The following is a 15744-nucleotide window of genomic DNA, read 5'->3' on the forward strand; positions in this document are numbered from 1 at the left end:
GATTTGGCCAACCAAGACGGCACACTCTGACGTACGACCCCCAAGGTCTCGAGTAAAGCCTTTGAACATGCGGCATGCCCCAGGTTGAACAACAGTCGAGGACTGGACAGGGAGCACAGCACTTCCAGTGGCTAGCAATATTCGGCTTCACCAAAGGACGCGACCTGCCGATCCTCTTCATAGCGATACTGTCGGCAGCATGTTCCTCAGCTCTCGGTCCTGTGATGGCTGTCTACACAGGCAAGTTCGCTGACGCTGTAGCTCAATTCGGAGGAGGCTTGATCGACTCCAGGGCATTGCGCGAACGCACAACTCCTGTGGTGAATGCTTTTGTTGTCATTGGGTGTCTAACACTCATATTGTATGGTCTGATGTATTCGTCCTGGTCAATGTTCGGAGAGCAACAAGCGAGAAGGGTTCGAGAAGAGCTGTTCAAAACCTTACTAGAGAAGGATTTGAATTGGTTCCAGGAGCGTGAGGACGGTGTTGCGTCGCTCCTCACCCGACTACAGACGTAAGCTGTCGCCGAGATAGAAAGGAGCGCTCCTGCTGATCGAGCACAGCCAGATCCGCGAATTGCAGCAAGGACTTTCTCAGCCACTTGCATTCGTCTTGCACGGTATCACCGAGGGATTTGTTGCATTTGGTCTTTCACTGTACTACAACTGGAAGCTCACTTTGGTGGTGCTCAGTGGCATGCCCGCCGCTGGACTTATGCTCAGATTCACATCGGGTCGCATACAACGTCACATTCAAACGCAACATGCTTCTCTGGCTCGAGCAAGCACATCTATCAACTTCGCTACAGTAAACATCTCCCTTGTCAAATGTTTCAACACAGGTTCGCAGGAGTCTTCCAATTATGCAGCTGCAATCAAATCTGCAGCGCTCTTTGCGCTCAGACAGTCTCGATTGGCAGCCGCTCAAATGGCGATGCTGGCGGTGGTATTGATGGTCATGTTCATGATAGGTATGTTGTTGCAAGGGCTTGGACTTCAGTGACTGAGATCGTCAGGGTTTTGGTACGGTGGTAAAATGGTCCATGACGGTGACAGCATGGCCGGCAAGGTCATCACCGGAATGTGGACAGCATTCATGGCACTAAATGCCTTCCAAAGCGCTGCACCGCACATTTTGAGTCTTGCCAAAGGGCATGCGGCAGCAGTAGCTCTGCGAGATCTGATGAGAGTTGTAGAGCGGGGACAGCGGACCTCCAGCAAGGTGGACGGCATCGTGCCTAAGTTGTGTGAAGGAAAAATCGAATTGCAAAAGGTAGGTAAAATCCGACTTTCGGAGGAGCTCTGCCAATGTTCTGAACCCAGGTCTCCTTCTCGTATTCGACTCAGCCTGATCATTTGGTGCTTCGGGCGTTATCCGTTACATTCGAACCTGGGAGGTTAACCTTCATCGTCGGTAAATCTGGCTCTGGCAAGAGCACCATAAGTAATCTGCTCACAAGATTTCATGCTCCGATCTCAGGGTCATTATTAATTGACGGACACGATATTTACGATCTGGACCTTACCTGGCTCCGCAACAACATCACACTAGTGCAGCAGCAATCCTTTCTCTTCAACGAAACTGTTTTTCGCAATATTGCGCTCGGACACCGGCGGCATGAGCAGGTGACGTCTAGTCAAGCACTGGAATGTGCTCGCCATGCTTGCCTGGAGGACACAATATCAGCACTGCCCTACGGCATCTACACGAAAGTTGGGGCCGGAGGCAAGGCACTTTCGGGAGGGCAGATCCAAAGAGTGGCTCTCGCAAGAGCTAGACTGAGGAACACGCCCATCCTGATTCTAGACGAATCCACCAGTGCTCTGGACAGCACAACGAGAAAGATCGTCATGGAACACATACGTGCGTGGCGGGCCGGCATGACTACAATCGTCATCACGCACGATACAGACCTTATTGAGAAGGACGACTACGTTGTGCTCATGGAGGAGGGCAAAGTCACACGTAGTGCACGCGCGATGCTGTTCTACGCTCAAACGAACCCGAGTCCACAGCTTCCGATGCTAGTCCGAGACTGCCAGAAGTCGATCCAAGCTCGGAGAAGGCAAAGAACGACCACATTCGGCCTGCAGGGCTGAAATGGACCAAAGAGGCCATCACACGGCGTGCTTCATTCGAAAAACGACTTGATGATCTGAGTAGTGGCTCGTACCTCACCTCACCAAAGGCCATGCGTAATGCTTCTCGCATGACTCTGTTGATGGCGGGCAACACCTCTGCGGCGAGAGCTTCAATGCATGCCGCGTCCAATGCTCGGCTTCCGGCACTGGCTGCAAAGGCTAGGCCTGAGCCAGTCGATCCAGTACCAAATTCATCTCCGACTGCGTCAACGACGGAGGGGAGTATTGAACTGCAGCAAGTCCCGACACTGAGCAGTAAGACAGCCAGAATAGCCTCTTTAGCTGCCAATAAGGACATAGCACTTCCTTCACCGAGATTGCTTGAGAATGGCCCTCGAAGTATCCGCGCAAGATTCGGTGGTGGTAACTACCACAAACTCGATGACGATCAGGACAAGACGCAATTCTCCCTCCAGAGAATCTTCGCGACCGTCCTCCCCACCCTGGATCGTCGAAAACGTACCTGGCTTGTTCTTGGTGCACTAGCGTGCTGCTGTCGCGCCGCCCTCCCATCACTACTTGCATACAGCCTGTCCAAAATCTTCGAAACGTATTACATGGTCAGCGACTACGAATCCAAAGCACTCAGGTGGTGTTTGGTTGTGCTCACAACTGCAGTTCTCGATGGCTGTCTACTTTTCACCGGCACGTACCTCCTGGACATCGCAGCCCGCCACTGGGCAGACCGCTTACGAACAACGGCCGCGCATCGCATCCTCCAGCAACCAAAAGCATGGTTCGAAGAAGACGCAAACTCCACAGTCTATCTCACATCCGTGCTCGACCGCAACGCGGAGGAGATGCGTGGCCTGGTCGCCCGACACGCGACATCAGTGCTCAACGTCATCATCATGCTCCTCGTCGCCGTGATCTGGTCCTTTGTGCTTTCCTGGAAACTCACCCTTGTCGGCGTCGGCGCCACGCCTATCATAGTCGGCCTCGTCAAAGCATGAGTTTAACGTCAGGAAGTTGGGAATCCAAGATCAACGCTGCCAACGATGCTCTTGGCGCAGTTTTTCCCGAGACATTCACTGACATCCGCACCGTTCGTTCTCTTACACTGGAAGGCTACTTCCACAAGAAGTACGCCAGTGCTACCATCGCATTGTTCGCTCAGGGTCGCCGGCGCGCAATGTACATGGGCTTACTGTTCGGGATCTGCGAGAGCTCAATCCACTTCCTGATGGCCGTGCTCATGTGGTATTCTGTGCGACTGGCGTCGAGCTACGAAGTCAGCGCCACGCAGATCTTCACCTCCATGTCGCTCATGTTCCTCACGTCTACACAAGCGGGTCTAGCGCTGTCACTCATTCCGATGATCGCTATTGCGACGGAATCTGCCACAAGAGTCATTCGATTGGCGCAGCTGAAGGTACCCAAGGAGACACTCGATCGGCCAGAGTCGGCAGCGACCATCCCTCAACCGAATCCACAGCCACGTAGCCAGACACCAGCACAACGCTTCGCAATCTCATTCAATAACCTCACCTTCCACTACCCCACCCGCCCACACACTCCCATCCTACGTAACCTGACCCTCAACATCCCAGCCGGCACCATCACAGCCATAGTCGGCCCATCCGGCAGCGGCAAATCAACCCTCGCCTCCCTCCTCTTCAACCTCTACCCTACCTCCGACGGAACCATCACCCTACTGTCCCGTCCTCTGTCCTCAATTCCCGCATCCGAGTTGAGCGCCTTAGTGACCCTAGTCCCACAACACCCAACCCTACTCCCCCACGCCACAATCGCCGAAAACATAACGTACGGCCTCTCCCCCAACGCCCACCTCACCTCTCTTCCCAACGTCCACCTCGTAGCCCAACAAGCCGCGATCCACGACTTCATCACCTCCCTCCCGCAAGGCTACGACACGGTGATCAGCGACGGGGCTAACAGCGGTTGCGCGGGTGGCGGTGGAATGGGGCTGAGTGGTGGGCAGAGGCAGAGGATCGCGATTGCAAGGGCGTTGGTTAGGGAAAGTAGAATGCTGGTGTTGGATGAGGTCACAAGTGGGTTGGACGGGGAGAGTGCGCGGGAGGTTAGGGAGGGGTTGAGGGCTGTTTTGCGTGGCGATGGCACGGTCAGGGGTGATGAAGTCAAGGGCAAAGGTAAGGGGAAAGCCAGAGAGAACCCGGAGGGCGGTACGACAATACTGATGATTACGCACGACATCGAGACGATGAAGTGGGCGGATCGCGTGGTGATGATGGAAGAGGGCTGCGTCGTGGAGGACGGAACGTACGAAGAGTTGATTAGAATACCGGGAGGGAGATTTAGGGCGATGATGAGTTTGGAAGGGTGACAAGCTGGCGGTGCGGTATGCTGGTAAGAAAAAGGGGGATTCAGAGTGGATGATAGATCGGATCCTCGCTGGGCTTTCGGAGGAGTTTCATTTCCGTCTCGTCGTTGTCTGTCTAGGCCTTTCGTCTGCTCAATTTCGTGCCTCTCAGTCCCCCAAGGATGCGGTCTTGTTCGGCTGTACGGAGTCTTGCGAGCCTTTAGGCCTTCTGCTGCGATCGATGCCTTGTTCTGCTCGCCCGCCGTTGGTCTAGCTACCCAGATAGTTGATCTTGATTCAAAGCTCAGACCAAGCAATCTGGCCCTCCTTGGCCGAACTGCTCCGGCTCAAGTGCTCCGGACCCAGACATCAGGGCATTGGCATGTCATTCTCCGACACGTGCATTTGTTCAGAATCAACAACGTCAATTCCGAAGCTCCTTGCGAGTGCTGTTGTCGAGTCGTGTGCACTTCAACTTCACCATCAACTTAGGCCTCATCGCCGCTTTCTTTTGCTCTGCCTTCTCCGACACTGGGCTTCCACAAGTCTCCATTCTTCCGAATCATGATGAAGCGCGGGTTCTGGCGGTACCTCTCCCACATCATCAAGTCGCTCTCCAGGGCTTCATCGTGCTTGCGCTTCGATTCTTCGATGGCACAACGAGCCTCGAGGTCCAGCTCCCGCAGCTCTTCCGGCTCGAGTCTGCGGAGGCGCAGATTCCGACGATAATTCTCCCACACCTCCAAGTCGGCCTGAAGAGCTTTATTGTGCGTCCACTTATCGCCTTCGACGCCATCACGAATGAAGTCATCCAGACGAGCCTGTGCGTCCGTCTAATTTGCCGTCAGAATCGAGGGTTTCGATTCTCCATGCATGGGACTTACTTTGGTAGATCGAGGAGCTTCGACACTATCACGGGCTGGACCGAGTACGTGACCGGCGCCTTGGAAATTAGACTTGCTATCGTTCGTAAGGGGAGCCATATTTGGTAGTGGCAGGCAACGAATCGAAAGAGTGGACAAGATCAGTAGGACGAAAGATTGAAAGAGATCAACGGTGGGATCTGTCGTAGATATAATCAAATGGCGAGCATTCACTGACACTTCCTGCATGCATTCACTCCGTCATTCACTTCTGCCACCTTGATATCGTATCTGAACAGGCCACCTACCTCTTGCGAAGGTTTACTGTCTTCTCAGCGATACTGACCTTGTCCTCTGAGGGTCGACTGTCAGATAGAATCAAGCTTGGTCCGAGGCGCCCAATCGTCTACCTGAAATTGAAGTGACGCGATGATTGCTAATGCGACGCAACGGCTCATCGACGTTTTCGTCACTGTCAAAGTATCATTCTGACCATTGCGACTTCGCCCGGAGCAAGGGCTATGCAGACTTGCAAGTTTATTGGCCCAGCAATGTGTGTGTCGTATTTCACTATAGGCGATTCTGTTGATTCCCGGATACAGCCGAAATCGAGGCCTTCGATCTTATAATGGACAGACCGAAGTGTTCGATTGGAAGGTGGCCTTCCCTTCTGGGCAGACCATTCGAAGTGAAGTGAAGATTAGTGAAGCTGCCTGAGTGACCAAGATACCACCATGAGGAAAGGCCTGGGGATTTATTGGGACATGTCCAACTTCTATCTGTCCCGAGCGAGCAGGATAAACGTTGTCGATTTTCGGTATGTTTCCTGGACGCTGGACAGATAGAAGTACCAATGGGGTAGGTGGCTTGCCCGTTGAGGCCGATGTGTTGAGATGAGCTGATGTGATGGATGCTGAAGTGGAAGGCCTCCTTCCCGTCTGAGGGTCTCAGTGCGAGTCGTCACGCTGGCAGCCCAGAAGCGCAGCCAAGTTGCCTAGGTGATTGAATCCCCGCTAAAAGCCAAGGCCAATTGGCCAGCATCTGCCGCCACATGAGAAGGTTCAGCAGCAGTAAGTCGTTGTATGTGGGATCTTCACTTCAGCCACCTAACGATCGATCAGCGCCTGGTTGCACGACGACACCGGTCGTCATCCGCACAGCGTCGTTATTGGCCGTGTCAAGTCGATTCTGCGCCATTGCATGGACGAGGTCCGCAGCCAACGCGCTCGGCAAAAAGGGCACCACAGCGTCGTGCAGCAATTTGTCCCACCCTTCGATCCACCAATGTGAGCCAGCAGACACAAGTAAACTTGCCATGTACGCGATCATGCATAGAGCACAAGGATTGCGCTCATCCATGAGTTCCAGTGCCCGTTCGGGAACTCGTCCAGGCCAACTCAATAAAACCCCAACAGATGTTGCTTGACTTGTGCCCACACCGGAGCGCAGAAGAAAGTGCTCTGCCGCTATCGCTTGAAGGTGCTCCAGCGCTTGTATGAGCGCCGTCGCATCCTCTTCAGGCAACTCGCTGGTGGACATCATGGTCTTGAGCGAAGCAAGAAATTGGTTCTCTGGTCCGTGCTCTGGCTTCTCCACGAATGTCGCTCCGAAGATGATAGGTGCTAGCTCAGCTTTTTGCACCACCTCCCAAGCGTTTCTTAGGACTGCACCAACTCCTCGTACCAGACGAATGCATTTAACAAACTCCTCAATAGAGTCCTTGGGCTGCTCGACGACGGCCAAGCCGAAATTCTGGACCACAAGTAGCGACGAGAAAGCAAAGAGGGCCGATTGTAATTTCTCATCCGAATTGGGATCACCAGTGGCAATGAGTTGCCGGAAGGCCGTGAGCCCGGCTTCCATGTGCACTGCTGATTCGAGAAACCACTCGTGGCTGGACTCGTCCTGCGCTAGTCGTAGTGCCGAGACTGAGAGAACGGCGCGCAGCAGGAATGGGTACTCCAGTCCCATCTTAACGACTGTATGTGACCAGATGCCGAATCTCGGAGAAGTAGACGATTCTTGGGTAGTCGTGATCAACGTGTTTGCCATGTAGCTGTGCAGCAGTGTAAGCTCGCGAATGGGAAGACCGAGAGGGTCGTGAGCGGTCGCTGGACGAGGACTCGAGGTGGTCGACAGGACTGACGCGGTGGTGGGCAGGCCATTGTTGCTGGCTGGCGAGGTTTCATGGCTCACTGCCTCGGGAGCGCCATCTGGCCAAGTGCACTTCCTTGACAATCGTATACAATTGAAGCAGTTTGGCCGCTGCTCGTCGCACTGTGAAGGTACTTTGTAAGCGACTGACGCTTGACAGACTTAAGCTGAAGTCTTGGGACTGGACCTGGCATGACAACGTGCAATATACCAGGCGAATGAGTCCCACCCATCGGGACACCTCGCGGTATCGACAGTTGTACAACGGGAACAAGATGGCTGCTGAGATCGGATGAGAGGTCATCCTACCTTGTTATGTGCCTTCTTACATGCCAAACAGCCTCTTCGAGACTTCTTGTGACTTTTGCGTTTCATGGTCAGGAAGGAGCCATCGCCAGCATGGATCTGGAGGGAGTCGTGACTCTGATCAATGTTCCATGCTTGGTAAAGTCCGCTTTTTGCACAGCTGCTTTGGCCCAGATCAAGTGCTCACTCGGTAAAGAGCAGCGACAGCTGTATACAGTAGAGTAGTACATCAAGAGCCCGAGACGTTGAGGCGCTCTTCCAAGGTTGCAAACAAACTCAAAACTCCTCTCCGCAGAAGAAATCTGTGTACATCACTGACTGCCACGTCTGCACCAACAATACCAACGACAAAACCCCAAATTCACAGATAGAGTTCGGCAAGCATCTGTCTCTAAGCGCCAAATGATGTGTCTGCCTGGAATAAATGGCATACTATCCGATCCGGAGCGAGGTACCTAGGCGTGGGTACTTATGATCCAGACTCTTGAGATCATCGGCGCCCGGACTTTGCATTAGCAGATCAGAAGTCCTCATTAGGAAGGAGACCTTACGTTTGGCCCAGTGACCACGCAGCAGGACTTCATGGAATTGGCTGGACCTTCAATTGTTTGTACATATTGCTAGTTTCATCAGTCGGCGGCGTTCGACTGATACTTCGCTTTCTATTCTATGATGTTTTCCAAATAATACCACGGCTGTCGATTAATGCTCAAGGCTTGCCATTTTCACGAAGGCCGCCCTCAACCTGACATATGCTTCCGTACGCCGTTCCTGCTTCGCTAAATCGGATTCAAGCATCTCACGAGCCATGACCTCGTCCATACCCAGGCCGCTCAGACCAAGCCAGCTCTGCTGTCACTCTCTTTCGACGGCAGTCTCTCCGAGTCTCGCATCGGTATGACATTCGCATTGCCCCGGCCGGCGTGAATTCTTGATGGATGGTAGAACAGAAATATGGCCATACAAAGGGCCATCAGGACCGCATCAAAAACATAAAGATAGAGCTCGTGACGCAGCAGATATCCAGCATTACCTTGCAGGTACTCAACCACTCGGAAGACGCTTCGAACCAGGATGAGAATGCTGACGGCGTAGAGCATGTATAGAAGGTGTTGCCATGGGAATCTGTTCTCGGTAGACAGTGTAGTGGGGTGTCGTCGTATACGTCGGTTGAACACCAAGGAGGTGGCCGTGAATACTCCTAGATGGGTGGGTTAGCAATGCCACCAAGTCATGATAAGCGCTGTGTTCGGAACGCGCATTGCAAGTACAGTCAAGCTTTGTGGGCAAGAGCCGGGCAGTCTCCCCAGCTGAATTGTCAGAATTCCTTCAGCGCCCTCCCTGACTAGGACTTCTCAACGGCAACAGATTGGTGGACTCACCGAAGAAGACAATCTGCATGAAGAGACCAACGATAATGATCTTCTCTCCAGTATGCATACCCGATAGACTGCCTGAAGCTTGTATGCCCCCACCGGCCATCTGAGTAAGGAACGACAATACGTCACCGCAAACGAAGAGCCGCGTCTGCCACCGGGCGGGCACCAGGGATAGCCTCTCCGCATCCAAGGCTGAGATGATTCGTCCCAAGACCATGTAAACCGAGGCAGCGTAGAGGGCGGGACCGAGCAGTATGAGGAGTGATTGTATGATAAACGGGCCAAGCGCCTCCTTATCAAAATGCGATAGACAGCGGCCAATGTATCCGATGAACTCGACTGCAGCAACAGATCAGATTCGCCCATATCAGGAGGGCCTTGACACTTACACAAGCCTCCAATAATGAAAGGTATGCAGAACCACGTCTTACTTCGTGCCATGCGCCATATATGACCGATAGTCAGAAGAGCGAAGACGACGCATGCTACCAGGGCTGCTGGGAGAGATGGCACGTATCGATACAATTCGTAGACATCGCCATCGTCAGCCATGCTGTCGTAGCTCAGTGGTATATCGAGTCCGAGAACGAGCTAGGGGAAGTGATCTTTCGAGGCAGAACACCGTGGCGGGTCTAAAGATTTGTGTACAAAGTTCTGCTGCTGCTACGCTTCTTCGCGGCGGGCTGAGGGACGTGTGTCTGTAAGGTTATGCGCTGAGGGACTTGTGTATGTCAGGTTATGCGCTTAACAGTGTACCGGAGAAGGAGCCAGGGAGGGCTCTGCGGCCGTGGGCAAGTTCGATAAGTTGTCAGTGGGAGTGCTATATGCTGCTGCCAATGCAATGGATTGTCATTGAGAAGCTGCTACCCTGCGATCGCAATTGTCGGCTCTTATATCAACAATTAAATGCAACATCATGCCAAGGCTGTAAGAGCGTATTCGAGGGGATGATCTCGACTAAATCCAACTAGCCAATGACAGAGCAGTAGCAGCGGCTGCGCCTACCGTTCATGAATACGCGTATTCGATTTCACGCTTTGAGTGCCTCTTGCAAAGTTTGTGGACGAGCGTTGCGGCTTCCATAATGAAAAGTTATGTTGCTGCCTGCGGACATGCATGGTACGGCTTGACACTCTTGGGACTTCGCTATCGTTCCAGGCAGACGAAGCACTGAATCAGAATTAGCGACACAAATTTTGCTCGGCATATAGGTGACTGCTGCGGTCAGCCCATGGAAAGATGGTCCGAGAGCCGCTGGACAAAGCCATACAGGCAGATACCCGTCATCAGATGCATGAAGGGGTGCCCAGAGAGTCTTGTGCAGCCACAATGACATGTAGAGGCCCACCTCGCGGCGCAAATAATGTGAGTATAGCTGAGTTGAAGTGAGGGAGCAGTAGGCAAGGACCTGGGAGCTGTGTCGCTGGGGAATAATGAAACACCGCGATCTACGGTGTACTGCAAGACCAGTCGCGAAAGATGATTGCAGGCTACGCGACTGCATCTCCAAATAAATGAATGAACGAAGTGATGGACTCCTAGCTGAGCGCATACAGCCTCCTTCTTCGAACTTATCTGACTTCGACAGTGTGCTTGCGCCCACACGTCGACGATCATGATACTCATCGATCATTGCCCACGCTCCACATAGCGAGCGACATCCTCGATGGAATCTCCCCCAGGATCCTCCCCACCCCGGTCTACCCCCGGCGACACTTTCGACGAGGACGCAAGACACGCAGCCACCCAAGCAGTTTCAGTCGAGAGCCTTCATCCAGACCCAGGACAGTCGAGCACTCCAAAGAAAGCACCGCCCAGAAACAGACGTAAGAATCCAGCTACTAAGAGCAGAGGTCCTTCACACCTGAGTGAGTCAGCGATGGACGGCACAGAAGATGAGGAGACTGCCACAGAGCGGACCGGTGGGAAGCAGAATGGATCAAGCAAAGATGCGCTGGACACAGAAGTCGCCTCCAAAGACACCACTGTTGGCTCCGTCTACTCGGGCGCGAAGATCAGACACATCAAGAAGGAGGACGGCACACCATTATGGCGGAAAGAGATCCAGTATGAGTTTCTGCGGCTGGTCGTTGAAGACAAGACTCCTGCTTTCACACGCTTCAGCGACAAGAAGCCGGGATGCAACTTCGCCGACATCTACATCGATTGTCTCGTCCACAGCACAAAGACAAGCAAAGTTCTGAAGGACCGACTGCTGAAAGATCGTGAGGCTGGTGAGAATATGGCTATGATCTGCCTCTTGGTCAATGTGGGCCGGATGAACACCACACTGAATTTCTTCCCGGAGATGCGTGCTCAATTACGAACCTACCACTCAATACCATCTCTCCAGGCGTATGCATCACAGAAAGACTACAAATCGTTGCAAGATGCCCCTCGCCTCAAGAGCATCCTCAAAGGCGCCAGCGAGGACGACAACGGTCAGCCCAAGGCCATGCAAGCCCTTGAGGAAGACCCACCACCAGCACGGACTAATGCAGTCAACTGTATTTTCATACTGTCTAACTTCGCCACCAGAATCAGCGATGCTCACCTTGCCGACAAAGTTGACTGGTTCGATCTGGCTATGCGACCTACCATATCTTCTAAAAGCCGAGCTCGGGCATTCTTGTGGATCATGTGGTGGTATCTTGAGGCAGAGCATACTGCGAAATCAGCTCTAGAGAATCCTTTTGGTCCGGGCCAGTATCACCCTTCAGACGATCCGAGTCTTCCGGGCGCGTTTCCCTGCATCACACCACCTCTGGAGTTCATCACCGAAGAAGAAGGCGACAAAGAGAATGAAGACCCACCCATCGAGAAAGAGTTCGCCGAGACTATGACCAAAAAACGAAAAGAGATCATGGACAGTGTTGCCAACGAGCCTACTTTGACCATGGCAGATCCAAACAACCCTGTCCCGGAGAACAAATCAGTCAAGAGGCTCAGAACCAAGAAGAGCTTGCCGGCCTCCGTCGATGAAGACAGCACTATCATGTCGGACGTCGACTCAAGAGCGAGTCCCGGACTAGGTCGAAGTCCAGCTCCGCCCGAGCTCCTAGCAGGGAGTGCCTTTCAGGCTGACAGTCTGGATGACGACTTTGAGCAGCACGAGCCACATCCAGGAAAGGGCCGCTACAAGCGAGTTCGCGGGAAGAACACACCATCGCGTGCAAAACCTGCCACGGCTGTGCAAAATCCCAGCAGAAGACGTGCCGGTACACCAGACACGAGATCGACACCACAGCCACCCCCTGGCGGTCATGTCATCATGAGCCAATATGGGGTACCCCGGACAGAGCCCCTTGGCATTCCATCCAAACCTAGAGCACGTACTGGCTATCAACGAGAGCTAGAGGATCACAAACAGAAACGCGTTGAATGGGCGTTGCGTAGAAGACGAAAGAATATGCTCGCCAGCCCTATTTTCAACCAGGACACTAGACTGATTCTGCGTACCGCCAGACGAGTCCAAAACCTCGAGCCGACCTACGACTCGGAGGAGGAAGTCGATCGTGCCACAAAAACACCAGCTATAGGCGGGCTGACTCACCGAACCCCGGGCGGACTCGACAGGCCTTTTCGCGCGCCTCCTGGCTTCGATATCAATAAGTACGATGCTGAGGACTGGGGCGGAGAAGCTGAAAGCTGGCTGAAAGCAACTACGAGAATGCGGCGAAGACTAGATGTTTGGGATGGTGATCGAGATGTCCGCATTCGTCGGGACATTCTCAATCACAATGTTACGGCAAAGCATATGCCTTACAAAGTGCCGGGTTCGGCCGCTGCGCCGGCTCAACGTGCAAATCCACGATCGAAGCAGGAGATGGACGCACAAATCGAGGAGGACCTGCTTGCAGAGAGGAGCGATAATGATGAGGACATGGCGGATGAGAATACCCCGATGATGGATGAGGATGCCGACGGGCTGGATGGTGATCTTGAGGACAGCGATGTTCCCATGGATTGAAGGGTCATGAGAGTCAGGGATGGCAAAGAGGATTTTCTGAGGACGCATTGCTGTAACGTAGTCGTGCTATCCGGTACAGTTGCTTGACTCCTCAGCGCAAAGACACGATACCCGGAAGTACTTTGTCTCTCCAAAATGCTGATGCACAAACACATCCTTGCATTCCTTTACCCGTCGTTTATGAACTCCCGTCAGGCCGCCAAGACCCGTTCCCAACCCGAGACGACCTCCATCTTCGTGTAATTCTACACGATGACCACTTGACCCTCTCCCACTACCCACCCTTTCAGATCTCTCGTAGCTCCCTTCAGCTACTGTGCACATGCCAAGCCCGGATCCTGAGTCTTCACCTCTCCTCCGGAGCCCGCAATCATCCGACTCGCCGAACAACACTACCAGCGACGGCACTGACAGCACCGACACAATGACGACCAATGTCCAGGGTGCACCCTTTCCCAGATCGCCTTACTTCAAGGTGGCCGCTGTGTACGGCGCCACGGCAGTCATGCTGGGCGCGTTTGGCGCGCATGGCCTGAAGAAGCGCATTGCTGACCCGGCGAGACTGGCGAATTGGGGCACGGCGGCGCAATATCAGGTCCGTTCTCATAGATTTCTTGCATTCGGCCTCTGCAATCAGTGCCTTTGGGGGCTGAATTACCCGAACTATGTGTTGTTTGCAGGGAATTTTGCCCTCACGTCTCTTTGGATGTAAGTACAAGACCGGATGACTAACGATTTCGAACACAACAGCTAGCACACGCCATCACGCTCCTCGTAACATCGTCCATCGCCGCACCCGCAACCGATTCATCCAAGTACAACCTATCGAACTCGCTGTTCACGGCCGGTATGACGATGTTCAGTGGGAGTATCTACTTGTTGGCGCTGAACCCAACGACTTTTCGGTTTCTGGGCCCGGTCACGCCTTTGGGAGGACTTTGCTTGATTGGAGGATGGTTTGCGCTCTTAAGAGGGTGAACGACGATTTGGAGGTCTAGCGAACAGTGACTACTGATACACTGGCCGGCTCAGCGATCGAACACAATGAAAGTACCTAGTCAGCATTGTGAGCAGCAGGTGTGGGGAGGCCCTCAACATCTGCAGGGCCACCGCTCACGATTCCTGATACCAACTCAGCTAAGAGCCGTACAATATATACTCAGTCTATTCTCACACATGCCCAGAAAGATCTGCAGCCTGTGAGAAAATGTACGCCTCCTCACCAACCCTTGCACGGCACCCATCCTGTCTCACTACAGGACAGATTCAAGCGTGTTCCCCTGCCTAGTACTGCGAGAACGAGTCTGCAGTCTCCAAGATTCACAGCAGAGCAAGCTTCTTCCGACTACATCTCGACTCCAACAACAGAAGACCACTCGAAAGCCATGCCCACTCAAGCAGTCAGGTTCGTCAGGTTTGTTTCAGCCATCCACACTGGTGCTCGACCGTTGATTGAGTGTTAGGGTCGTGAAGGAGTAGCAGGACATGGTGCAAGGGTGCTCTCAGCATTCTGGCCTGGTGCTCAGCGCATCTTTACATTTTCCTACTCCAGTATGCACGCTAACATCATGGTCCTCTCGATACTCAAGACCAGGTGCGGCGTATACGACGACTCTCCACTCACTCAAGCAGAATCACCTTAAACGTGTCTCTGTCACAGCTCAGTGGAGTTGCACTTTTGCATCCGACGACAGAACCTATGTCCGCTGTGCTGTGCAGATTGACCAGCAGCTCATTGACCTTGATGTCGCACTAGAAGGAGATCTCTGTGCTGTGGATCGTAACCTGCGTGACCGTTGGATCGCGCTGGTCCACCTGGTTGGACAGAAGATGACGCAGCGAATGGCTGACCAGTACCCATCCTTCTTCATGCCTTTCGCAGTCAATAAGGACAGACATACAGCTGATTCCCATGTACAGGTTCTCGACCTGAACATCCAGTGCAAGGTTTTCATGCTGGTCTCTTTGTATGAAAGGCCATCAACTTCTGATATTAAAGTTATGGTCCACGATCTTGAACTCGAGCTTGTCGGGCATGTTCCACGGCTCCGACCAGACGCAAAGGACCGCTGGCTCTTTTCAGCGCCATGGCAATACCAGTACTTACCAGGCGAGCCACTCTTTCGGCCAGATGGACTCATTAATGACACAATCATTCAGAAAATACTCACCCCTTTGATCAAACCCCAGATCGCTCTCCGGGGTGCAGTGGATGAGTATCCGTCTCTACAGCCTTTCAGTGAGAAGGATGACGTGCGCATTGAAGGACTTCCGAGGATCGTGGGAGGTCGGGCCTTTGTCATCTGGATTCGAAGATCTTCGTCACAGACCGCGGGTGTGGCAAGTATTGAACGTCAACTCTGGACTACACTGAGGAACTTTCCTCGCGAGCTGCTGCCTCTCAGAGACTCCAACACCATCACCGTCGTCATCGAGAAATTCTCATCGATCAAACACCTGTGGAATGACCATCAGATGCACATAAAAGTTGCTCACGAGCTCGAACACTCAGCACGCACCTCTGTAATTTCTCCGCCTCGGCGGATCGAATCGCACGCCGACCAGCTGGCTATGACGATCTGAATCGTTGGATTGAGCAGCACCATGTTTGCTGAATGTTCCGGGCTTTGGGACCACAGCCGGAGCTCGC

General features: G+C 53.2%; 6 protein-coding genes across 6 annotated transcripts; 3 read left to right on the forward strand and 3 right to left on the reverse strand.

Annotated features, from left to right (window-relative positions):
* Positions 1 to 74: 74 nt before the first annotated feature.
* Positions 75 to 4446, forward strand: AB675_553 (ABC transporter B family member 6; the record flags this gene model as incomplete). The annotated part of the gene is made up of 6 exons (XM_018145758.1): positions 75 to 514; positions 564 to 970; positions 1016 to 1272; positions 1323 to 1965; positions 2016 to 3073; positions 3124 to 4446. 6 exons carry the CDS (start codon positions 75 to 77, stop codon positions 4444 to 4446), a joined length of 4128 nt encoding a protein of 1375 aa, XP_018005718.1.
* Positions 4447 to 4910: 464 nt separating this feature from the next.
* Positions 4911 to 5405, reverse strand: AB675_554 (uncharacterized protein; the record flags this gene model as incomplete). Its single annotated transcript, XM_018145769.1, has 2 exons — positions 4911 to 5255; positions 5307 to 5405. 2 exons carry the CDS (start codon positions 5403 to 5405, stop codon positions 4911 to 4913), a joined length of 444 nt encoding a protein of 147 aa, XP_018005537.1.
* A 978-nt stretch (positions 5406 to 6383) lies between these two features.
* Positions 6384 to 7337, reverse strand: AB675_555 (uncharacterized protein; the record flags this gene model as incomplete). The annotated part of the gene is made up of 1 exon (XM_018145780.1): positions 6384 to 7337. The coding sequence occupies one exon, from the start codon at positions 7335 to 7337 to the stop codon at positions 6384 to 6386; it is 954 nt and encodes a 317-aa protein (XP_018005814.1).
* Positions 7338 to 8578: 1241 nt separating this feature from the next.
* Positions 8579 to 9676, reverse strand: AB675_556 (Protein RTA1; the record flags this gene model as incomplete). Its single annotated transcript, XM_018145791.1, has 3 exons — positions 8579 to 8946; positions 9128 to 9463; positions 9514 to 9676. 3 exons carry the CDS (start codon positions 9674 to 9676, stop codon positions 8579 to 8581), a joined length of 867 nt encoding a protein of 288 aa, XP_018005368.1.
* Positions 9677 to 11003: 1327 nt separating this feature from the next.
* On the forward strand, positions 11004 to 13094 carry AB675_557 (Ino eighty subunit 1; the record flags this gene model as incomplete). The annotated part of the gene is made up of 1 exon (XM_018145802.1): positions 11004 to 13094. The coding sequence occupies one exon, from the start codon at positions 11004 to 11006 to the stop codon at positions 13092 to 13094; it is 2091 nt and encodes a 696-aa protein (XP_018005987.1).
* Positions 13095 to 13518: 424 nt separating this feature from the next.
* On the forward strand, positions 13519 to 15677 carry AB675_558 (uncharacterized protein; the record flags this gene model as incomplete). Its single annotated transcript, XM_018145813.1, has 3 exons — positions 13519 to 13689; positions 13845 to 13941; positions 14689 to 15677. 3 exons carry the CDS (start codon positions 13519 to 13521, stop codon positions 15675 to 15677), a joined length of 1257 nt encoding a protein of 418 aa, XP_018005906.1.
* Between the last annotated feature and the right edge of the window lie 67 nt (positions 15678 to 15744).

Source organism: Cyphellophora attinorum, assembly GCF_001299255.1.
Source record: "Cyphellophora attinorum strain CBS 131958 chromosome Unknown Contig1, whole genome shotgun sequence".
In the NCBI taxonomy this organism is placed as follows: domain Eukaryota; kingdom Fungi; phylum Ascomycota; class Eurotiomycetes; order Chaetothyriales; family Cyphellophoraceae; genus Cyphellophora; species Cyphellophora attinorum.